We start from the raw sequence: 21,357 nt of genomic DNA, 5'->3' as shown, positions 1-21,357 counted from the left end.
GCAGTCTGAGATATCACTGGCTTGTTATCAGATATGATGACACTATTTATGGTGTACATCACATATGCAGCACTTCATGCATGACATATGTACAACGGTTGACAGAGGTGTGTGTGACAGCACATACACAGGGCCAGTATAGACATGTTGCTGTGATAACCTCATAAATTTACCATTGTAATGGGTTTTGTTACAACATATGTCCTATGATGGATATTAAGTCAGTAACTGTCACAGCCTTCTCCATCTACAGACTGTATTCCTCACACTACCTTCTGCATTCCACAGATAGTTGCACCATGGCTGACACATGAAACCAAAGGCACAACACTGCCCATTCTGCAGATTACCCTGCAGATGGGAATCCCTCATATACATGGAACTGACATGGCAGGTATTGCAACATGTAAACCAGGCATATCCAAACAATAACTGTTAAACTAACATTACTCCACATGCAGTATAGCAGCACTTACAGTCTATAGTCAGGTCAGGCACATCCGCCTCCAGTTTGTTGCCCTATTTCCACAGTGTATGTTGTTAGATGCAAATCCCCAATACATCTGAGATGCTATTTGCCAAACAACAGATCGAGTTCCTGCTCACAGTGACTGAAAAGGGCCAACACCACCATGCTGTTCCTAGGTATTGGAATGTGTTTCCATGCAATTGGCTATGGGACTGTTCCCACAGCTGTTCCACATGCAATCAGCTAGGGGAGGGCAACAATTCGTGCAGAGGCCATCAGCTGATCATGAGCATCACTTAAAATACACATGCTGCTGCCTAAGCATAGCAGGTGTGGGTCTCCAAATCCACCACAGAGGGAGTGGGGGAGGCAGACAGAGGCAAATACATGTCAGGGAGGGGTGGTAGAGTAAAACAGAAGCATGTTTGTGTCACACACCTACCAGCACAGGGTATCAAACCCCCAACAACTATGTAGTGCTATCACACTTCGATGCAGTTATTGGATGCACCTCCTTGGTTACCTGCTGTGGAGCACTCAGAGCATATATGTGATGGTGAGTGACATCTGCAACAGAGATACGGTAGATATACGGTAGGTGATGTACATGTGCCTGTCTGCATGAACAGCTGCCAGCGTCAACACAGGCACATTCACACAGGGACGCATACACATTGACACACATGGCAGGGCCAGGAGTGCAACTCATCACTAGTGGGATTGCCACAACACATCAATGTGCAGGTACCACACGGGTCATACGGAGGTCGTATGGGCATAGAGTATGATGAGGTGTCAGACATCAAACAGCATGCTTTAGTATGCCCTGGGGGGTTGTAGTGAGTGTGGATATGGTCAGATTCACAATACAACACACACACGAACACACAGGGTGCCAGTTCTGACATGCATGGGTGCATGTCTACATGGGTGTGTGGTGGTCAACTGTGCCAGCAGGCTGTACAAGTGTTGGGTATGGGTATACCTTGGCATCAGGCCACATGACAATGGTCTGCATTGTGTCTCAGGCCTGTAGTTTCTGCATTTGCCCACACAGTTGGGTATTGCATCCTCTATCCAGTCACCTGCATGAATAGGACTATTGTGTGTGGCCAATGCTGTGCATCACTTGCCATGTATATGTTCCTTACTCCATGACATGGATGGTGTCTGAGATGTGCACACCTCCCACATGCATGTACAGTGACATGTAGAACTATACCTGGAGTGTCTGGCCCATGCTGTGAACACAGATTATCATCGGATGTGCTAGTCTTGCCCACCTGTGGCAGGAACTGGTAAAGGGCTGCAGGTTTACCCTGCACCTACATTGATAGCATGCTAACAGCATTCCCTAATGTCAGTGTCATCTGTCCATACAGGGCATGTTATCAGGCATGGTATGTCTCTTGGGAGTCACATGTGAAGGCACCATGGATGGTGCAGGTGTCCATTTGGGAACATGGTGGAGGTGCACTGTCTACATGTACGTGCATATTGGACAGATGGGCAGGGTGACATGTCTTCTGTAGCCCACTGCTATCACTGCAGAATTACTATCCGTGGTCAATATGCAGTATACTATCCACATATTGACTGTTGCCTAGGCATGTGTGTGCATCTGACACGTGGGTTGTGTGTGTGTGCTCTGAGTAATAGTGGGGTTGCTAACTGTGATTGGCTGGCCTTGATGTCACATGTCTGGGTATGGCTTTGCACCCCAGCCTCTCAGCTAATTTACATCAGTTATCCCTGGATGGTTGACATGGTGATATATAGTAGGGCCACCATAAAAGAACTGAGTAAAACCCCCTCCACATTGGCCACAGGTGTCACACACTCATGGCCACCTCTACATATTATACAAGTTACACACACACACACACACACACACACACACACACACACACACACACACACACACACACACACACACACACACCTGTTATGTCTGGGAGTAGAACCTCTACCTAACTAATTTATTACACTACAGCACTATGCACTTATAGTATGTGCCACAGACATTACTTGAGTACTTCTTCCCCAAAGGTGTATTTCACAATGTATGACATCAGCAGGGTTACCAAAATAGGGCATTTCAACTGTACTGCAAGTGACTAGCGTAAAATGCATTGCTCCCTACACAGACAGTGAGACACACACAAACCATCCGCAACTGACATGTGTGGGTATCCAACCCCTGACCAAGGCCTATATCACACTACCGCATGGAGTAGTTATAGGTCACACCACAGCGATTACTGATGAACTGTCTACCCAAAGTTGTATTTCACAATGAATGACATCAGCAGGATTGCCACAGTAGGACATTTGAAATGCACTGTGAGTGAGCAGCCTATGATGCATTGCTCCATAAACACACATTGAAACATACACAAAACATCCAAAACTGCCATGGGTGGAGATGGAACCCTACCACAGTTCTAAATCACACTACAGCAGTATGTGGTTACAGGACACACTATGGAGATTACTGGGCTACACTCTTACCAGAGGTGCATGCCTAGGTGAGTGACATCAGCAGCCTTGCCAAAGTTGAGTATATGAATTGTATGGAGTGTGAGTAGTCTAAAAAGCATGGTTCTCTATTCAGTCAGACACACACACACACAGATTCACACACAAATACACACAGTTGCCAGGTCTGGGGTTAGAACACCTACCTAACTACTTTATCACACTACAGTAGTATGCAGTTACAGGATGTGCTGCAGAGATTACTGGGCTATGACTGTCCCAGAGGTGTATTTCTAGGTGAGTGACATCAGCAGCCTTGCCAAAGTTCAGTATATGAATTGTACGGAGCGGAGCGTAAGTATCCTAAAAAGCATTGCTCTCTACACAGTCAGAGACAGACAGACATACACACACTCACACAGTTGCCAAGTCTGGGGTTAGAACTACTACCTAACTAGTTTATCACTACATGGAGATTCCTGAGCTACAGCTCTCACAAAGGTGTATTTCACATTGGATGACCTCAGCAGGCTTGTCATAATACTACTATGGGGATGGCGGTGTGTGCATGGGCCATAACCCATTCAAGTAGGGGTTGACATGCCACATGCAGGCACACACGGGGTCATATGCCACAGGTACGTGTATACAGCTACTAGATGACTACTTCCTTGTACAGTCATGTGCACAGCTGGCACTAGCACCACATAGTCTGTCATGCTGACAGATGCTGATGACTAATATCTGCAGTGATTGACATCTGCACCTCATGTGTTTGTGGTCCTTTGGCTGTGTGCTGGGTAGGACACTCCCAGATGGGTCCTTGTCATTGTGATCCTCTTCCACACATCTATGTCCATCTACCTTTGACTTATTATAGTGTGTTGTCCTTACATATATATCTGTATTCCTATCCACTGTGCGTGCAAGGCAGGAGTGGTGCATACTGACATGTGTCTGCACTAAGAACTGCGACTGCCAGATATGTCTGGTCCACTTGTGTTTGCAGACATGGCCTTCATATGTTTAAGTGTGTGAGCATGCCAAGTATGGCCATCTGTATTGTATGTGTGGATCAAGTCCAGGTTTTTTGTACTGCGGTGCTGACCTTTGTGTTGTACACTGACAGGTAGCATGCTACGTCTGCAGGGTATCCATCGGTCATTTGTCATGTACTGTTGCTACATTTCTGCATAGTGGGGGGGGGGCACCTGACTGTTTCTACATTTCTACACAGAAGTGGAGGGGGTACACCTGACTGTTACTATAAGTGTACATAGGATGGGGAGGCACACCTGACACTTTTACACATTTGCTAGGACTGTACTGATATGTTGGGTACTCCATTTCAGTCTGTAGTCTTACCTATCATGCTGGCTAGAGGCATACCAGTGTACTACAGATCCCAGCTTTCACTGCCTACATATTAGTTTCTGAATTCATAGCCTTCACATCTTACATCCAACTGCCTGGCCTGCTATAGTCTGTCTGTGTAGGCCTGGGGGGTTACACATAGGACTCATTCAGAGGCCAAAGTACAGCATTTGTTTGTGTTTGTCTACACCTATCCTGCTGGCTGTAACTGTTGTTGGATATGTGACCCCCCCCCCCACCCCCAACTGGCATGTGTGAGTCACTTACCTTGTGAGTGTCCCAGTATTGAGGGTGGTGCTGCAGGGCTGCCTATGTCGGATGCATAGAGTACACTCCCTATACATGGTTGAGCACAGGTAGTGTCATGTTTGGCATCCCTTTTACTGTATGTGGGAGTCGGCTAGAGGTGACATTCCCTGGGTCCCTACTGTGTAAGTTGATGTGCTATGCGTTACCTCTTTTCCAAGGCCAGGGCATACTGTGCACACCTCCTTCTTCCTACTGGGGCAGGCTCAGGTTGTTCCTCCTCCGAGTCACTCTGTGCCTGTGCAGGCCTTGGCAATGGTGGGGGGCTGTGTGGCCCTGCCCCTTGCTGTTCCTGCTGCAGCTTTTTCCGCAGGATCATATTGTGTAGCATGGCACATACAAGGACAATTTGGGTGCATGTAGTTGGTGAGTACTGCAAGGGTCCACCAGATGTGTCCAGACACCGGAACAGTGACTTGAGCATCCCAAACACACGCTCTGTTATGATTTGTGTTTGTGCGTGTGCCTCATTATGGAGTTCTTGTTCGTGTATGTGTGCATTTCTGATGGGTGTCATCTGCCATGGCTCCAGTGTGTATCCAGCATCCCCCACTAGGTGACCACGTGGGATGTCCCCATTGGCAAATCTCTGGTACAGCTGTGTCAGCTGCCAGATGTGGGAATCATGGTAGCTTCCAGGGCAGCCAGCACACACATTCATTATTATGCCCTGGGCATTGCACATGACCTGGCAGTTGATGGAGGGGAATCCCTTGTGGTTGATGTAGACCCTACCCCGCTCACCGGGTGGTACTTTGATGTGTATGTGCGTGCAGTCTATTGCACCCACTACCTCAGGGTATTCTGCTCTTTGATGGAAGAGACGCATATTGCTGGCTAACACCTCATGGGTGATATGTGCTCAACGACATGTGCTGACATGGCATCCAGGAACTGGTGGAGTACCCTGGATGCTGATGCCTATGATATCCCCATCATATCCCCAGTTGGCCTTTGGAAGGTACCTGTAGCTAGTATTCATAGGCCTACACATACCTTGGTATCCACTGGGATGGGTTCCCCTCTGTTAGTTCTGTGTGTGGGGCATGGCTGGCACAGCTCAACAATCTGCTGTAGGAGGTCCCGGTCCACCCCAGACCTCTCAACCAACTGGGGACAAATTTTGACAGAATCAGGGACAAGTCAAGAAAAAATCAGGGACAATCAGGAACACTTTTAAAATATTAGTGCTATTAACTTGAAACATTGACAGAATCAGAGCATATGGATTAATACACATTTTCTGAAGTAAAAGAAGTTTATAACTCTTAATTATTGTCATTATTCATTAAGTGTAATTCACCACCTTTCCTCCAAAAGTCACTAGTTTTAGGAGGGATTAAGAGGGACAGAGTTAAAATTTGAGTCAAAATCAGGGAGTCCCTGAAAATCAGGGACAGTTGAGAGGTATGCCTATAGCGCTCCACTATCTCCAGCTCATGTAGCCCTTGGAAGGTTACCCTGGGTTTGTACACTGTTCTCTGTCTCCTCACTGTGGGTTGCTCAGCAGCATTCACATCCTTACCACCCTCAGCCTCTTGCACATGCTGGTTTATGATAGCAAATGCAGCCCCTAACATTTTTCTCTTACTTTAGTTTTGTAATATTTCCCCATTTGTATACACCAGTGGTGCAGAGTTATTGGGAAAAAGAAGGGGGGAAGGTGCTTGCATTGTTTATAGTGGTGTGCTGGGCTGGGCTGGTCTGCTGCCTGTGTGATTGGCTGCTTCTGATACATTTCACCTGTCAGCTAAGCTAGTTCTCCTTGGTTACCTTCCCACTGCTGTTTTCCCCTCACATTGCCTTCCTGTTTAAGCCCGGGGGCGTGCCGCGCAAATGCTATTATTTCCTGGTTTAACTTATTTTTTCTTCCTGTAAAACCTGGTGCATGGCATGCACACCTGCTTACACTTTGTATAGAGTGCTAGGCAGGTTTAGACACCCCCCTAGCTGAGCTGTGCTAAGCTAGGAGCAATCCCAAGCCACTGGACTCCAATCTGCTTACAGTATGCCCAACACCCCCATGATGTCACCTATCTCCTAGTCTTGCACCCAGCTATTCATACTCTTTCACTGATGGGATCTGTCTCACATGCTGGGGAAAACTGGGATTTACTATCCTTCCCCTCATTTGCATAGGATTGCCTGCTAATGCATAGTTACATGCCCCACACTGAGCTTCCCCCCTAAGCAACCACTACTCACTGGCCAGGTTGTCTTCTGCCTGCCATTGACTTGCATGGCAGAATACTGATTTTAGTTAGAATGCCCATTTTAAGTTTATTTTCTTATTTTCTCCCGATCCTGTTTGCGCACCGCTGCCCTATGCTTAAACAGCCGAGATCAGCGAAAAAAAATTCTAAGTTGTTTTTTTCATTTTTTTTTTTTTTTTTTTTATTGTTTGCAATACCAATGGCCTTCTACTTGGCCATTGGCATGCTTGCTTAGTGATATGCAGCCTTTATTTGGAGCTGTCATAGCTCTATTTGTAATTTTGTAGAAATATACTTGGTTACTAACCGAGTACATTTCTGCAGATTGCCCTAATCTTGCATGGACTATTGCAAGCTTCCTGGATTGGAAATTCACCTCATTTGCATGAATTCCTCCTGAAAATGAGGTGATTTGCATACCAGGGCTTAGTCCATGCAGGATTAGTGCTGGTGCTCTCGTGTACACCCCTGCAGGCTGTTCCTGGATCGCACGGCAGACGTATTGCCTGTGTGGCTCCTGCACTCATCTTGCACTCCGTGCAAGCTTTTGAGAAGCTCTCAGTGACATTTAAAAAGTTAATATAGCTTTTTAAAGATCTCTCTTCAGCTGTTAAAAATCCATAAATTATCTGTGTAATACTACAGACGTTTAACAAACTTAAATTTACATAACTGGACTGGGTACCATACTTCCCCCACAGCAGCACCATAACATGCTGAACCATTTTGTTTTTTAAAAAAGTATTTGATAAAATAAGCATCATACATTCACAAACAAAATTCACAATCTGTGACACTTATGTTTTATTACTTATATATTCTTTCACTAACACAGTACCCATGACATGTGGAATGCATGTATACAGACTGTCAGTATCAACAGTAACATAAAACACTGAAAGAGTAATTGAGGAATGAGATGAAAGGCATCATGGCCACTGTACATCATCCGTGGTATTCAATAACCTCCATGTAGGCTTTGCGTGAAGCCTACATGGACTTTACATGTTTGCATGGTGAACAGCAGTGCTAATTACATATTCATGTCACTCACCATGTTTAAATGTAAACAAGCACAGTTTCATGGCTGCCAATAGTGGTGCTGGCCAAGAAACCATATACAGCAACACTGATACCCAACATGTTTACAATTGACCAAACTGGATTACCAGGATTGTATGGAATGCCAAAGTGATTAACAGGGTTTAACATATAGTAATGTATATGGTCCAAACACAATACAGGACAGTGTATACAGTGCAGAGTATTGTGAAATCCCATTCCAGAATTCTTTACAGAAGTTGTGTAAATGATCTGCAATGGTACATGGACTGCCATGTAAAATTAACAGTCAAGGGAAGTGAGTGTATTGAATAGAGGCATACAGAAGAACTGTAGGAATGAACACAGGGAAAGAGGACAGGTGAAATAAACTAATGTACAGCAGATGAGGGCATGTCAATGAAAGAAGATTGTAGCAGGAAAACTAATCACATATCAATATGGTACAGTATGGACTGCACAGTGAAAAATATATATTATGTGACTGTCACACAAGGTGGCATAACAATGGAGAAGACATCTTTGTGAAATAAGCATCCTGATATGAACAATACAGAAGACATCTATCAGGGAGAGAAATCTAAAAAGTTAAAACCAGGGAACAAAAACATGTAAGCAAGCAAGAGAATAAATGCCCAGCCACAATTCCACCATAATCTTACTGCTTACACAATCCCATAGTTCAGCAAGGTAAAAATGGAAAATAATGCTGTAAGCTTAAAACAAACTTGATAATTTATTGCCACACATGAAAAAATACACTTTCATCCCTAGTGTATCACAAGACTTTTTCAAAGTAACGATATAACTATAAATCTCATATTTAAATGTAAAAGCCCCCCAAAATGACATTGTTGCAATTGGGCCAGTCACGTAAAGCAACAGTATGCTTCATAGTATGTTCCATACTAAAATTAAAATCCATGTTATTTGAACATAAAAAAACAGCACATTAATATAAACAAATGTCCAAAATGCGTGTGTTGCCCACAATATTGCCTATATAACTTATATTGCAACAATTATGAACCCACCAAGTTCATGGTAAGTTAACTGAAAACATTTTAAAATACATTTCAGTCCATGCAATAGATTTTAACAACTCAAAGCCTTAAGCAATAAAAAGCAGGAAAAGAAAACTGATTCATTCAAGGCATAGGGACCAGCGGCATTAGTTTTAATTTGTCATTCCGATTCTTTACATTCCAATTTTGTTTTCCATGGTCCCTCTCTAGAATCTACTTGAGTGGCACGATGGTGCAGTGCAAGGTTGTCACCTCACAGCAAGAGGTTCTCCAGTTCAATTCTTGACTGGGGTGCATTCTGTGTGGAATCTGCATGTCTTCCCTGTGTTTGTATGGGTTTTCTCCACGTGCTCTGATTTCCTGCTACATTCCAAAGACATGCATCTGGAAAGTTTCTCCCTTGGCCTCCCCTGAAAATAGGCTCTGTCATAGTTAGACTTTCCATGTCAACAAATGTTCAATAAATAAATAAATACTTCAATTAAATCTATATAAAAAATGGAAACAATGACCACCATTTATTTGAATATGTTTCCACAGACCGTTCCTTGTATCCTGCTTCTTTATATCTCTAAGATGCTCATAAATTCTATATTTTAGTGCCTTCTCCATTTTACTAATATAAAAGGATGGACACTAAGAACAACAAGCAATGTAAACTACTTTTTCAGTTCTACATTTACATCTATTGGAGCATATAATATCCCCATACCCTTTTAAACTCTACATCTTCAACTTCGTGTATGCAAGAGCACTGCGTGCATCTAAAACATTTCAACATCTTCTGAGGTGTCAGTCAGTCAATGTTGGCAACTTTTTCACTTTCCAAGTAGTTTTTAATATTTCTCTCTCTCCTAAAAGTCACAATGGGTGCATTCCCTAATTTGTCCATACTCAAACCACCCATTTCCAAAATTGTGCAATTGTTTGTCCGAATCACCTGAATACTTCCAGCCTCATTATTGTATGTGATAATACATCCTTTGTTGAACTTGGTGTCTTTAAGTAAATCTCCTATCTCAACATCCATATTGCTTCCCAAGAGAGGTTTATAAAAATTCTCAAACCTTTTTTGTCTAAATAACAAACATCAACTTAGGTTTTTGGGAACATAACTACATATTTTCTTTATTGTTTGGTGACAGTTGCTGCCTTTAAGGGAGCTTCCTGGATGACATTGTTATATTTCGGAGGACACTGAAACTATGCTACATTAGTTTTTCTCATACATGAACACCACCACTCATTTTCTGAATTTTGCTATGACTAAATCTATCAATGTCATCAATCAATTATTTGGATGTGGGGCTGAAAGTTGATCATGTTAAAAAATGTTTTTCATATTGCAGTTCTTTACTCTAGTTTGACAGCTGCCATCCTGCACACCAGAAAAAAACACTTGTCAAAGGGTAACTTGTATGATTAGCAAGAAGAGTTTCTAAAAATGCAACCTTCAATAAGGAAATTTAAACTTTAAAAGGCATACTATTGAATAGAGGGTATTCCTCTGAATTTCTAAAAAAAATATTTTTAGAGGACAGACAAAAAAGTTTTAGAATATGATTTGTCTAAATATGAGTGTAATGTCAACAGAGATCTCTAACAAGCATGACACAGTTGCAGGCTCATGGACAACAGTAAAAAAGCATGCATAATCATGGACAATATCAGAATAATACCTCCAGTAATCCCATGTCTTTGACACAATATATGTGATTCTAAGTGATCATAGATGGTTCTGCATAAACATACTTGTACAACTATTATGACATGTCAGTAATCTATGAGGGCAATCAAGCACACTGTCCTGACACTGTAACATCTGCTGGAGGTGTTAGGAGGGACACAGCTATACCTGTATGTATCATTAGGATCACTGCAGGCTAGGTGACTGGTGTGCATGGCATATATATATATATATATATATATATATATATATACACACACACACATATACAGTATATATATATATATATATATATATATATATATATATATATATATATATATATATACAGTATATATATACATATATACAGTATATATATATATATATATATATATATATATATATATATATATATATATATATGTATAGCACAATCCACATTGCCACAAATTTAATGCATGCCATCAGTGTTGTCAAATATCTATGTATGTACTGTGTGCATCACCAGAACAGGTATCACACATGCATTTGATGGATGTTCCTCACCATCAGGCAGTAATGTTTATGCAATAAAAAGGATACCAAGGTATGGCCAGTAAGATGTGCTACAGCTCACTGTGACAAAGGTGGTATACATCAGTTACACATCACTGGAAAATGTGTAGGGAGGTACATGAAGAAGGGTGCATTGCACTCAATTATTGGTGTGATGAAGGCTGTGAACTATGGAGGTATTATGGCCTTTGATGTGGATGTCCTTCACACAGTCAGTAATTGTGTTACATACAAGGGGGTATCAAGCACTGTGGACACATGCTGGTGGATGTTTCATATAACATCTACCCAAGGATGCAGGTCACATAGCAGTTGGTTTGCTGGTAGGGTGTGATGTCCATATTTTCCTTAGGTTGTGTATTTGTTTTCGTAACGTAAATCCCCCAATGTTTTTTTTTCATCTCATGTGTTTTCATGAATGTGGCAGCAGTCTTTGGTGTGTGTTAATACTTTCTGTATGGTTCCCTATTAGATGATCGAAGAGGCATTCTTTCTAATGCATCTTGATTGAACTTGAAAGTGTGAAACGGCAAAATACCGAAATGGCATATAAGCGAATTCTTTCCCTGGGAAAGAAATCGTTTGGCTGCCTTCGGTATTTTGCCATTTTCATCACTGTAGTGCGATCTCAGAGTTGGTATATTTAAGTAGGGGGTGTGGGGGCGGCACAGCCCCCCACGTCGGGGGGTGTTGGGGGTGAAGCCCCCCACTTTATGTAATGTTTTAAAGTTTTTTTTTCTGTTTTGGAACAGCGATTTTTTTCCCTGGGAAAAAAATTGCTGTTCTGAGTGTTCGGGATTGTAAGCTTTCACTTACATGGGGTCGATTAATCATCGTTCACTTTTTTAAGCATTCAATGATATAATATAGACCAGTCTGTATTATACTAATATCACAGTTGGATTCAATGATTGCCCACAATCTGTAATCCTTCAGACAGCTGTTTGGACACATGATTTGTATGTTATTTGTGATGCCTATGACTTTAGTAATGGACAGGAAAGGGCTTAGCAGACAGCTTTGATTTATGAACATGATCACTGAACCTGAGATATAGGTCATGTCACGCATTTCAACATATTTTGATGCCACGTATGTGATTCACTGGTCTACCCACTTGGTGATATAGGTGTTTATTGCTACATCTTACAGTGTTGATTACATACCTCAGTGTGGATTTGTGTCAAATGCCTTGGCCTGGTCATGTTCCACAGGATGATAGTGTTGTCATTATGCATGCCCTCAATGACCTCTTTGAGGACACTTAATAGATGTAACAGATGCAATATATCATTAGTAACTCACACAGGTCTGTTATACACAGCTGGGATATTACTAGTGTCCATTTAAAAAAGGTTCATGATCACATGTTGGTCTACCACACAGATAAGGAAATCCAGGATGTGTCTAAACATGCATGCATTAGGTCCTGCCCCCCCCCAACTCAGATGGATGCATATTGATGTACACCCTTCTACAAGAACATAGTCTATGGGGAGTGTGCATTGAAGTTTGTATTAAGCTATGTCATGAAGGTGTATATGCTGAATCATTCCATAGGTGATCTGTGATGTCACAGCCCATTCATTCTGATTGATAGGCTTGGATGAAGGTAAGGCAGTGCATACCCCCTATCTTGATCTAGCCTAGGGTTTAGACACAATCCCCCACTTAGGTATTGAGAAACTCTCCCAGATGGGGATTAACCCTTACGTCACTATATGGGTAACCAACTGGCTAACTGACAGAACACATACTGCGAAAGTTGGTGAATCGAGCTCTGTCAGTGGAGCTGTCACCACTTGTGTACCCCAGGGATCTGTGCTTGGTTCTTTACTCTTGGGAATCTATTTCTCAACAGTTCAGCCTAAAGTATACAGCATTTGGCTTACCAAGTTTGCTGATTCTTGCATATTGGGTGCAATCATTGAGTCCACCAATGATGATAACATACTACAATAGGGGCTAACACAGACAAATGATTGGTGCCAAAGCCACACTGTCTACAAAGAAACACAAACATTTGTCTTTATTCTGGCCTTTTGAAAAGTGGAATTCCCTGCCAGCTGCAGCAATAACAACACACCACATATGCTGAAACCCAATGTGTAAAACCTGAGAACACACATAGATAGCAATTTGAATTTCAACTACAAAGTGTCCACAGTGGTATGGAAAGACTACATTATGCACATCATAAGTCAAACCATTGTATTCAGATCTGAGGATTTTACAACAGCAGTCTGGTAAAGAGAAAATGCTAATAGCAGTGTCCCACATGCTGGTGTAAAATGCACTCTTTAACATCAAGTAAGGCCACAAGCACACACCTCTGTTGCCTGCAGTGAAAATAGAACCCCCTACTTGTCTAAGTACACTGACTAGACAACTCTGTATTTAAGGCACGTGCCACAGCTCAAGTCTGACTTGGAGAATGTCAGAAAACAATTTATAGCTGATGACATCAGCAGTGTCTGGTGAGGGAAAATGCCAATAGCAGTGTTCCACATTCTGGTGTAAAATGCACTCTGGAATTTCAAACAAGGGCACACACACACTCCAGTTGACTGCAGTGAGAACAGAACCCTTAACTCTCTATAGAGCTCAGTACTTTACACAAGCACCACAGTACAAGTCTGACTTTTACCAGGCTGCAAGACAACTTTATAGTAGATGACATCAGCACTGGATGTTGGAGAGAAGATGCTGGGAGGCCTGCATGAAATGGTTGTGTATGCTTGTGCAAGTGTCAAAATGCTGCTTAATTCATGGAATTGGAGTGGTAACTGTCAGCTGCACACTTATGCTCTTTTGGCTACACACACACACACACACACACACACACACACACACACACACACACACACACACACACACACACACACACACACACACACACACACACACACACACACACACACAAACAAAACCCGGTTGACTGCAATGAAAACAGAACCCCCACATATCTAAGTGCACCGACTACAGAGCTCAGTACTTTATGCAAGAGCCATAGCACAAGTCTGACTTTTGCAAGGCTGCAGCGTAACATATAATGAATTACATCAGCACTGGATGTTAGAGAGAAGATGTTGGGAGGCTTGCATAAAATGAATGTGTATGCTTGTGTAAGTGTCAAAATACTTTCAATATATGGAATTGGAGTGATAAGTGTCAGCTACACACCTATGTACTTCTGGATAGACACACACACACACACACACACACACACACACACACACACACACACACACACACACACACACACACACACACACACACACACACACACCAGTTAGCTGCCCTGATAACAGAACCACCTACCTATCTAAGTACACAAGCTACAGAGCTCAGTACTTTCACAAGTGCCATGGCACAAGTCTGTTTTTTACAAGGCTGCAGGGCAGCTTTAGTGCATGACATCTGTTGATATATCCTATCAACTACAAACTATAATTATGGATTGCTCAATGTAATCCTTGCAATGTCCATATATTTCACATATGTTTGGTCCAAGTTACTGATTACAGTTAAAAGCAAGACATTTATGCCACTTGTATAGAGTTAAATTAATGTAATATTATGAAAGAAATGCAGTATTGTATAGCTGTTACTCATGGTGTTTAAATCCACAACCAGTGACTTCAGTCCTATACATGGCTGCTAAAGTTGGTATGTGCTACAGAATTATACATGCATACTTGCTTTTACAATTAGGATATGCATGCTCAATTTGCTCACTTTGCTACTGTACACAATACAAAAAATATCATTAACATTTAAAGCTAAAATAATACTTCTGTTGTGCTGCATACATATCACTTGCTTCCCTCAGTCTCTCCAGATGATCAGCATGAGGCTGTCTATTCAACTCTATTTTGGCATTAGTTGTGGAAAGAAAAGAAAACAAAACAAAAGAACAGAAGATCATTATGCATTCCAGTCTTGCATATTCAACTTTCTGTGTAGTAAAAAATTATCTTTATTAGCATACTTACACAACTGTGGGATGCCACCAGTTTGAAACTCAGCCAACCAGTGGTTGAGTGTATCCCTCTGGCACCTTTGTAGTTAATTGAATTGATGCCTACACTGTTCTCTAGTGTGTGTGGAATGCCAGTCACACTGGATACAGCCTTAGTCAAACTACCCCAAGCCTCAGATTTAAACTAGGAGATGGAATAGTCCGTGTCCAGAAGCCTTTGGCCGTGGCATTTTACCAGGAGTCCAACAAATATGCTGGACTCCTGAAAACCCCACCTCTTCATCCTAAACTTGGCACCTTCCCCTCTAATGCCAGACCTAATATCAAAAGTAGAGGAATGGCAAGCAATGATTTCCTGCCAATTCTTGTCATCACGTTTACTGGTAATGCACAAACCTGAGCAATGATGCTAACATCCTTTGCAAAATGTTAAGCAGACAAGACAAGACCTGACAAGATTCTTGTGTATAGATTCATTTGTACCTGTATCTTATTTAAGTGTGAAGGCCATCCAAGTCCGGATAGCATGATTATACTTACAGAAATATAGTAGACAGTATACCCTAAGTCATACAACTCAAAATACATTAAATATGTCTTATCCCTCATACCTATAATTCATATAAGCTCCACTATATGAAGTGCTATAAGTGAGATTGAATATAATGTGAAATGGAACAACAGAAATAATGCCTGAAATGAGCTGTATTAGAACCCAGCACCATGTGTATGGCAGCCCTACACTTAAACCTATTGCCGCAAGACTGACAAACGAACACTTGTATATTTTTCTTTTCATTGCTATAAACTGGACTGTCAGAACAGTAAAAATATGGTGTACTTCCTGTATTAGGATGCAGGACCACCTGTATTACAGCCCTGCACTTACACCTGCTGCCACCAGAATAGTTAAATGAAGTTGCATAATTCCCTATTCATTCTTAAGTTCTGTGTGTTAACTGCTGCACAATGCTGCTTAGTGTGTTTCTGCTGTGCCCAACAGAATTAATAGAATGTATCCATTTTAAATTATTGACTGTCTGTGTCCTGTCTGCAGGTGTTTGATGGCTCCAGGTGTTGTGAACCTTGCTAACCACCGTACAATGTCACTTAGCGGCGTTGCATGATGGAAAGCAAAAATTGCAACAATAACTCCTTTTTTACCTTTACACTTTCCATGTCCTGTCTGCAGGTGTTCTGTCTGCTTCCTGTGTGGGCCACTAGTCTGGGTTTGTGCACAGCTAAGTGTCACACAAACAAGATAAGTAAAGCTAAACTTGACATTCATTGTGTTTCTGTGTTGCCCATGTTTGCATTAAAAAAAAAGAAGAAAGTAGTTGAAATGAAGAAAATTAATCCATGAAATAAGCACTACAAGATTTTTGAGGATACACATGAAATATTTTTATACAGGTCTGGATTTGAACTCGCACTCCAATTTACTTTCAGAACACAATAATGGTGTCTTATTCCTCTTGCCACACAAACAGCTTTGCAGCAGAGAAATCATTCTACATACAACCAACTGTAACATCATTCACGATACTAACCAAATATATGACAGTTGTTTGTACATGTATTAATTTCAGATGTAGTGCACTGAGTGATCACACAACCATTTATGACTATTGCCATTAAAATGTGTGAGGATATTAAATGGCAATAATATACAGTTGTCAACAAATGAAGGGAAGGTTGGATACTACTGAGTAGAAGCTGTTAAATGTGGCTGCTTACTTACATTTAAAATCTTGATACACTTACTTCTTCACTTTGTAAGTCTAACCAAGCTGACACACCTACTGATGGTTGGGCAGTCTGAATTGCTGCTGTGATTTTCTTTGGGTCCCTATTAATTATTCAAACTTTTTAAAGTTTGAATGTTATATGGTTGACACCATACGATCAAACTTTAAAAAGTTCAAAGGTGAAAAGCAACGGCTCCGTACGGTGCAGAATGGGAAAATTTCCCTTTTCTGCACTGAAGTGCGATCTTGGAATTGGTATATTTAACTAGTGGGAGTATGGCCCCCCACATGGGGGGTGCAGGGGGCTTGGCCCTCTGCTCAGAGCATTGAGGTAAGTTTTTTTTTAAATTTTTTATTATATTTTCGATGTTTCAAACTTCGCTCATATGTTGTCAAGACATATGAGGTTTGAAGTTTTGAAACTTCGAATACATAATATAGACCCTTTCCTTCTCCCTACAGTAATCCTTCACTGTTACAATCCATTAGCAACAAACACTGTAGGGGTGTCTGCTTATGTTTTCATCTGCTACACGGAGCCAAATAATTGGGATTCAGCAATTCTAATGAGTTCACACCACATTTGCATATTCACTGTGCTGAAAGCCCTGAATCTACACCATAAAAGGGAAACATATAGCTAGAGAACCTGAAGGTGAGGAGACTCATGTGGATAACACAGAAGAGGATATTAATTTGGGATATATATGCACAGAAGACTACTGACCTTGAGAAGGTATGCTTGCATTTTTCAGTAAATACTTGAAATTCTAAAATGTCATTAAGAAAAATCTGTATATATATATATATATATGTATATATATATATATATATATATATATATATATATATATATATATAGGTTTACAATCAAAGTGTCGACATTCAGTTACACGACAGCCTCCTCCTCGAACATGGTAGGAGCGACAGTCGGAATGTCGATGTTCATGTATATGTCCGTTCAGAAGGATGTACACAAGGCAGGGACACGAAGCATGGTTGGCAATGGCAGCTGCCAACATTAATATTGACAGAATGTTGTCGATCATGTTGCATTGACTTTATGACCTACTTAATATGTATGGGTCAAGGATATGCATTGTGGAAATCACCGTTCATGGTTGTGATTTTCGTGCATTTGATAGTCAACCATATATATATATATATATATATATATATATATATATATATATATATATATATATTCACACAAACACACACGCACACACACACACACACACACACACACACACACACACATATATATATATATATATATATATATATATATATATATATATATATATATGTATATATATATATTTATATGGGCTCACAAGTTCAGAATGTCGAATTCAAAACCTCTAGATCTTGGAATCTCAAAATTAAGAAACCCCCACAAAAAAGCAGTCAGCACATCACAAAAAATCGAAATGAAACAAACAGAACCCACTTCGGCAGCTAGAAAAAACAGCTAGTACACAATGCAATGGGTGTTACCAGCAGCCAATAAAATATTGGATAAAAGGAAAAAAGTCCATATAATCAAATTGTCATTTATTCCACAAACTTCACAGAGTTTATTGCTTTCTTTCGTAATTGAACTTCCTCAGAACTCATTTAGTAAAAAAGTCAAGCCAATTTAAATACCATCCTAATCCAGCAGTTTAAAAATCACATCTTTTTATACCAATAAAAACACTGAAACTTCATTTAAAATTCAATTGTTTTACTTTAACACAGGGAGCAGGGATAAAGTGTTATTCAACCCTGGGTGATGAGTTGCATTTAAAACAATTTGCCACTTTAATTCCATCATGTCAAGATGTTCATCAACCATGTTCCCTTGTACATCATTCACTACCTTTTCCACCACCATGAATTTAAAGCTATGGGAAAGATTTTTACTAATGTGTCTATAGAAAGCATTGTTTTGCTTACAATTTTTAATATCAGAAAAATGTTCATACATACGGTCACATAACCTTCTCTTCGTCTTACCTATGTAAAAACTTGAACATTGATTGCACATAGCAATATAGACCACATTTTTCATGTCATATTTAAATCTTCCCTTCACATAATATGTGACATTCCTTACTATACAATAATCACTACACATTATACCTGGACACTGGGAACATGAGCCACATTTTTTGTGCCATTATTTTGCATACTACTAAAATTATGAGCATGCTTCCATTCCAACTTTTGTTTCAACGACACCACTTTTTTAAATACAAAAGTTGGTTTACTACCTATTTTTTCCAAATTCATACCATACACATCTATATCACTAGCAATAATACACTAATTTTTTTTTTCTATAATATTCCTAATGCTCTTACTATCCAGGCTGTAGGTAAGAATGCAACTCATACTATTATCCCTCTCTATTATATTACTAACCATGGTGGCGGAACCGCCAGTGCCTAAAAGTGGTAAAAATACACTGTTCCGTCTTTTTCTCACAACCTCATCCTTTAATTCTACCAAAAATCCTGATGGATAACCTCTTTTTTCAAACATATCCAAAACTTTATCACATTCCCTTGTAAAAGTCTTCATATCAGAGACCATCCGAGCCATCCTCACCAGCTGGCCCTTCACAACTGCCTTTTTTTGATATTTTGGGTGCCGGCTGGTGAAGTAAGCATTAGAAAAGGTAGGTTTCCTATAACCATTAGACACAAACCTACCCCCTATTCTATCCTTAGTTAATTTGATGCCTAGATAATGAATACACTCACTGTTGAAGTGACTGGAAAAAGACAAAACATCAACACTATTATCCAAATAGACAAGGAATTGTTCTAACCTTTCAATGGTGTCATTCCATAAAAGAAAGATATCGTCCAAAAATCTAATATAGATCCCCTAAGATTTAACATATTGGCTATTTAGGATGAATCTATCTTCCCACTTGGCCATTACATAGTTAGCAAACATGGGTGCGCATGCCACCCCCATTGCCACACCTGTAACTTGCCTATATAATTGGCCTTCAAAGTATATGTAATTATGTTTAAGGACCAATTCCATCAGACTAACTATTGCATTTACCCCCCAGTTAGTCATGTTGAACCGTTTAGTCACTTGCTGCTCAAAATATTCTAAACCCTCCCTATGAGGAATGACAGAAAAAAGATTCTTAACATCAATGGTGACAAAATTGCCTTCTAAACTAAAAGGTATCTCACTCATCTTAGACAAAAAGTCCCATGAATCTCTACATATTTGTTTAATGAGACCCACACCCTTTTTCAAGTTGAGATCTAAAAATCTTGCAATAGACCTTGTCTTGGACATATCCCCATCCACAATGGGTCTTAAAGGGTTTTTTATATCAGAATGTATTTTCAGTATTCCAAATATTTGGGCTATTTTTGGTTTATCATTCAACATATATTTATATTCATTATTTGAAATCTGCCCATCAGTAACCATGTCCAACAATTTCCTATCTATCTTGGCATATGCAATATTAATTTCACAAACTGACACTTCCTCATAGATGTCTGTAACTAACAATTGGTTCATTCTATTCAAGTAATCGATTTTATCCATTACAATCAAACCACCCCCCTTATCTGGTTTCATCACCCTAATAGTGCGGTCATCACATACATCTTTCAGTGATTCATTCTCTTGAATATTTAAATTGGCAAATTCACATTCACTTTTTTTGCCCAAAATATTTCGTATGTCAACCTCACAAACCTTCTCAAACTGTTGGATGATGCCATGTAAAGGGGCATTAAAAACACTGGGTTTGTACAACACATTGTTACCTCTAGCATTATTTGCCATAATTAAACTAAGGTTCAATTTGTGACAATACAACTTAAGATTGATTATACTTTCTACAATATTTGCTCTCTTCGCAGGAACAAAAGATAGCCCCTTAGAGAGTACATTTGCATGTTTTACAGTCAAACTTTTTTGTGAATAATTAAATAACTTAAAGTCTCCTTCATCATTGAAAACAGTGGTATGCGATAAATAACTGCAGCCTGATCCGCTGCCAACACTAAGCAGTTCATTTACCTCCGATACCACTGTTTCTGTTTCTTCGGTTTCGCTCCCTCCCATTGCTTTTGATCTTCCTGACCATTCACATATCTCTCTTTCTCTCTGTTCAGGATTCGCTTGGACCTGCGAACCCCATCATTCTCTAAAGGGACCTCTTCACCGTTTCTACTGTTTCCTGGGACAGAGTTTTCATTTCCTGTATCTGGGGGCAGTACTTGCCTTCCTCCATTGTTAAAGTTCCTTTTACTGTCACCATGGAAACCGTGCGGCCATGGATAGGCTCTATTATTGGAGTATTGCTCCAAGTCTCTATTTAGTTTTCTCATTTTATTTAGAAACAACTTGTTACACTATTGTTCAATTTTTAGAAACAAGTTGTTGTAATTGGTCTCATAGTTAAAAAATAATGTCAGTACGTATTTTTTTGTCCAGCTCATCAATAGA

General features: G+C 40.4%; 1 protein-coding gene across 1 annotated transcript in view; it reads right to left on the bottom strand.

The window, feature by feature from the left end:
* LOC122803186 (olfactory receptor 2AT4-like) overlaps positions 1–19,470 on the bottom strand; it is a 172,673-nt gene extending 153,203 nt beyond the window's left edge. The window contains exon 1 of the mRNA XM_044072798.1: positions 19,230–19,470. Within this exon, the coding sequence (XP_043928733.1) occupies positions 19,230–19,470 (241 nt within the window). The remainder of the gene's footprint in view (positions 1–19,229) is intronic.
* Between the last annotated feature and the right edge of the window lie 1,887 nt (positions 19,471–21,357).

The sequence above is a fragment of the Protopterus annectens genome, chromosome 5.part1 (assembly GCF_019279795.1).
Source record: "Protopterus annectens isolate FY-2018-M chromosome 5.part1, PAN1.0, whole genome shotgun sequence".
NCBI lineage: Eukaryota > Metazoa > Chordata > Ceratodontiformes > Protopteridae > Protopterus > Protopterus annectens.
The sequence above is the reverse complement of the archived record's forward strand: the minus strand, read 5'-3'. Positions and strand labels throughout refer to the sequence as shown.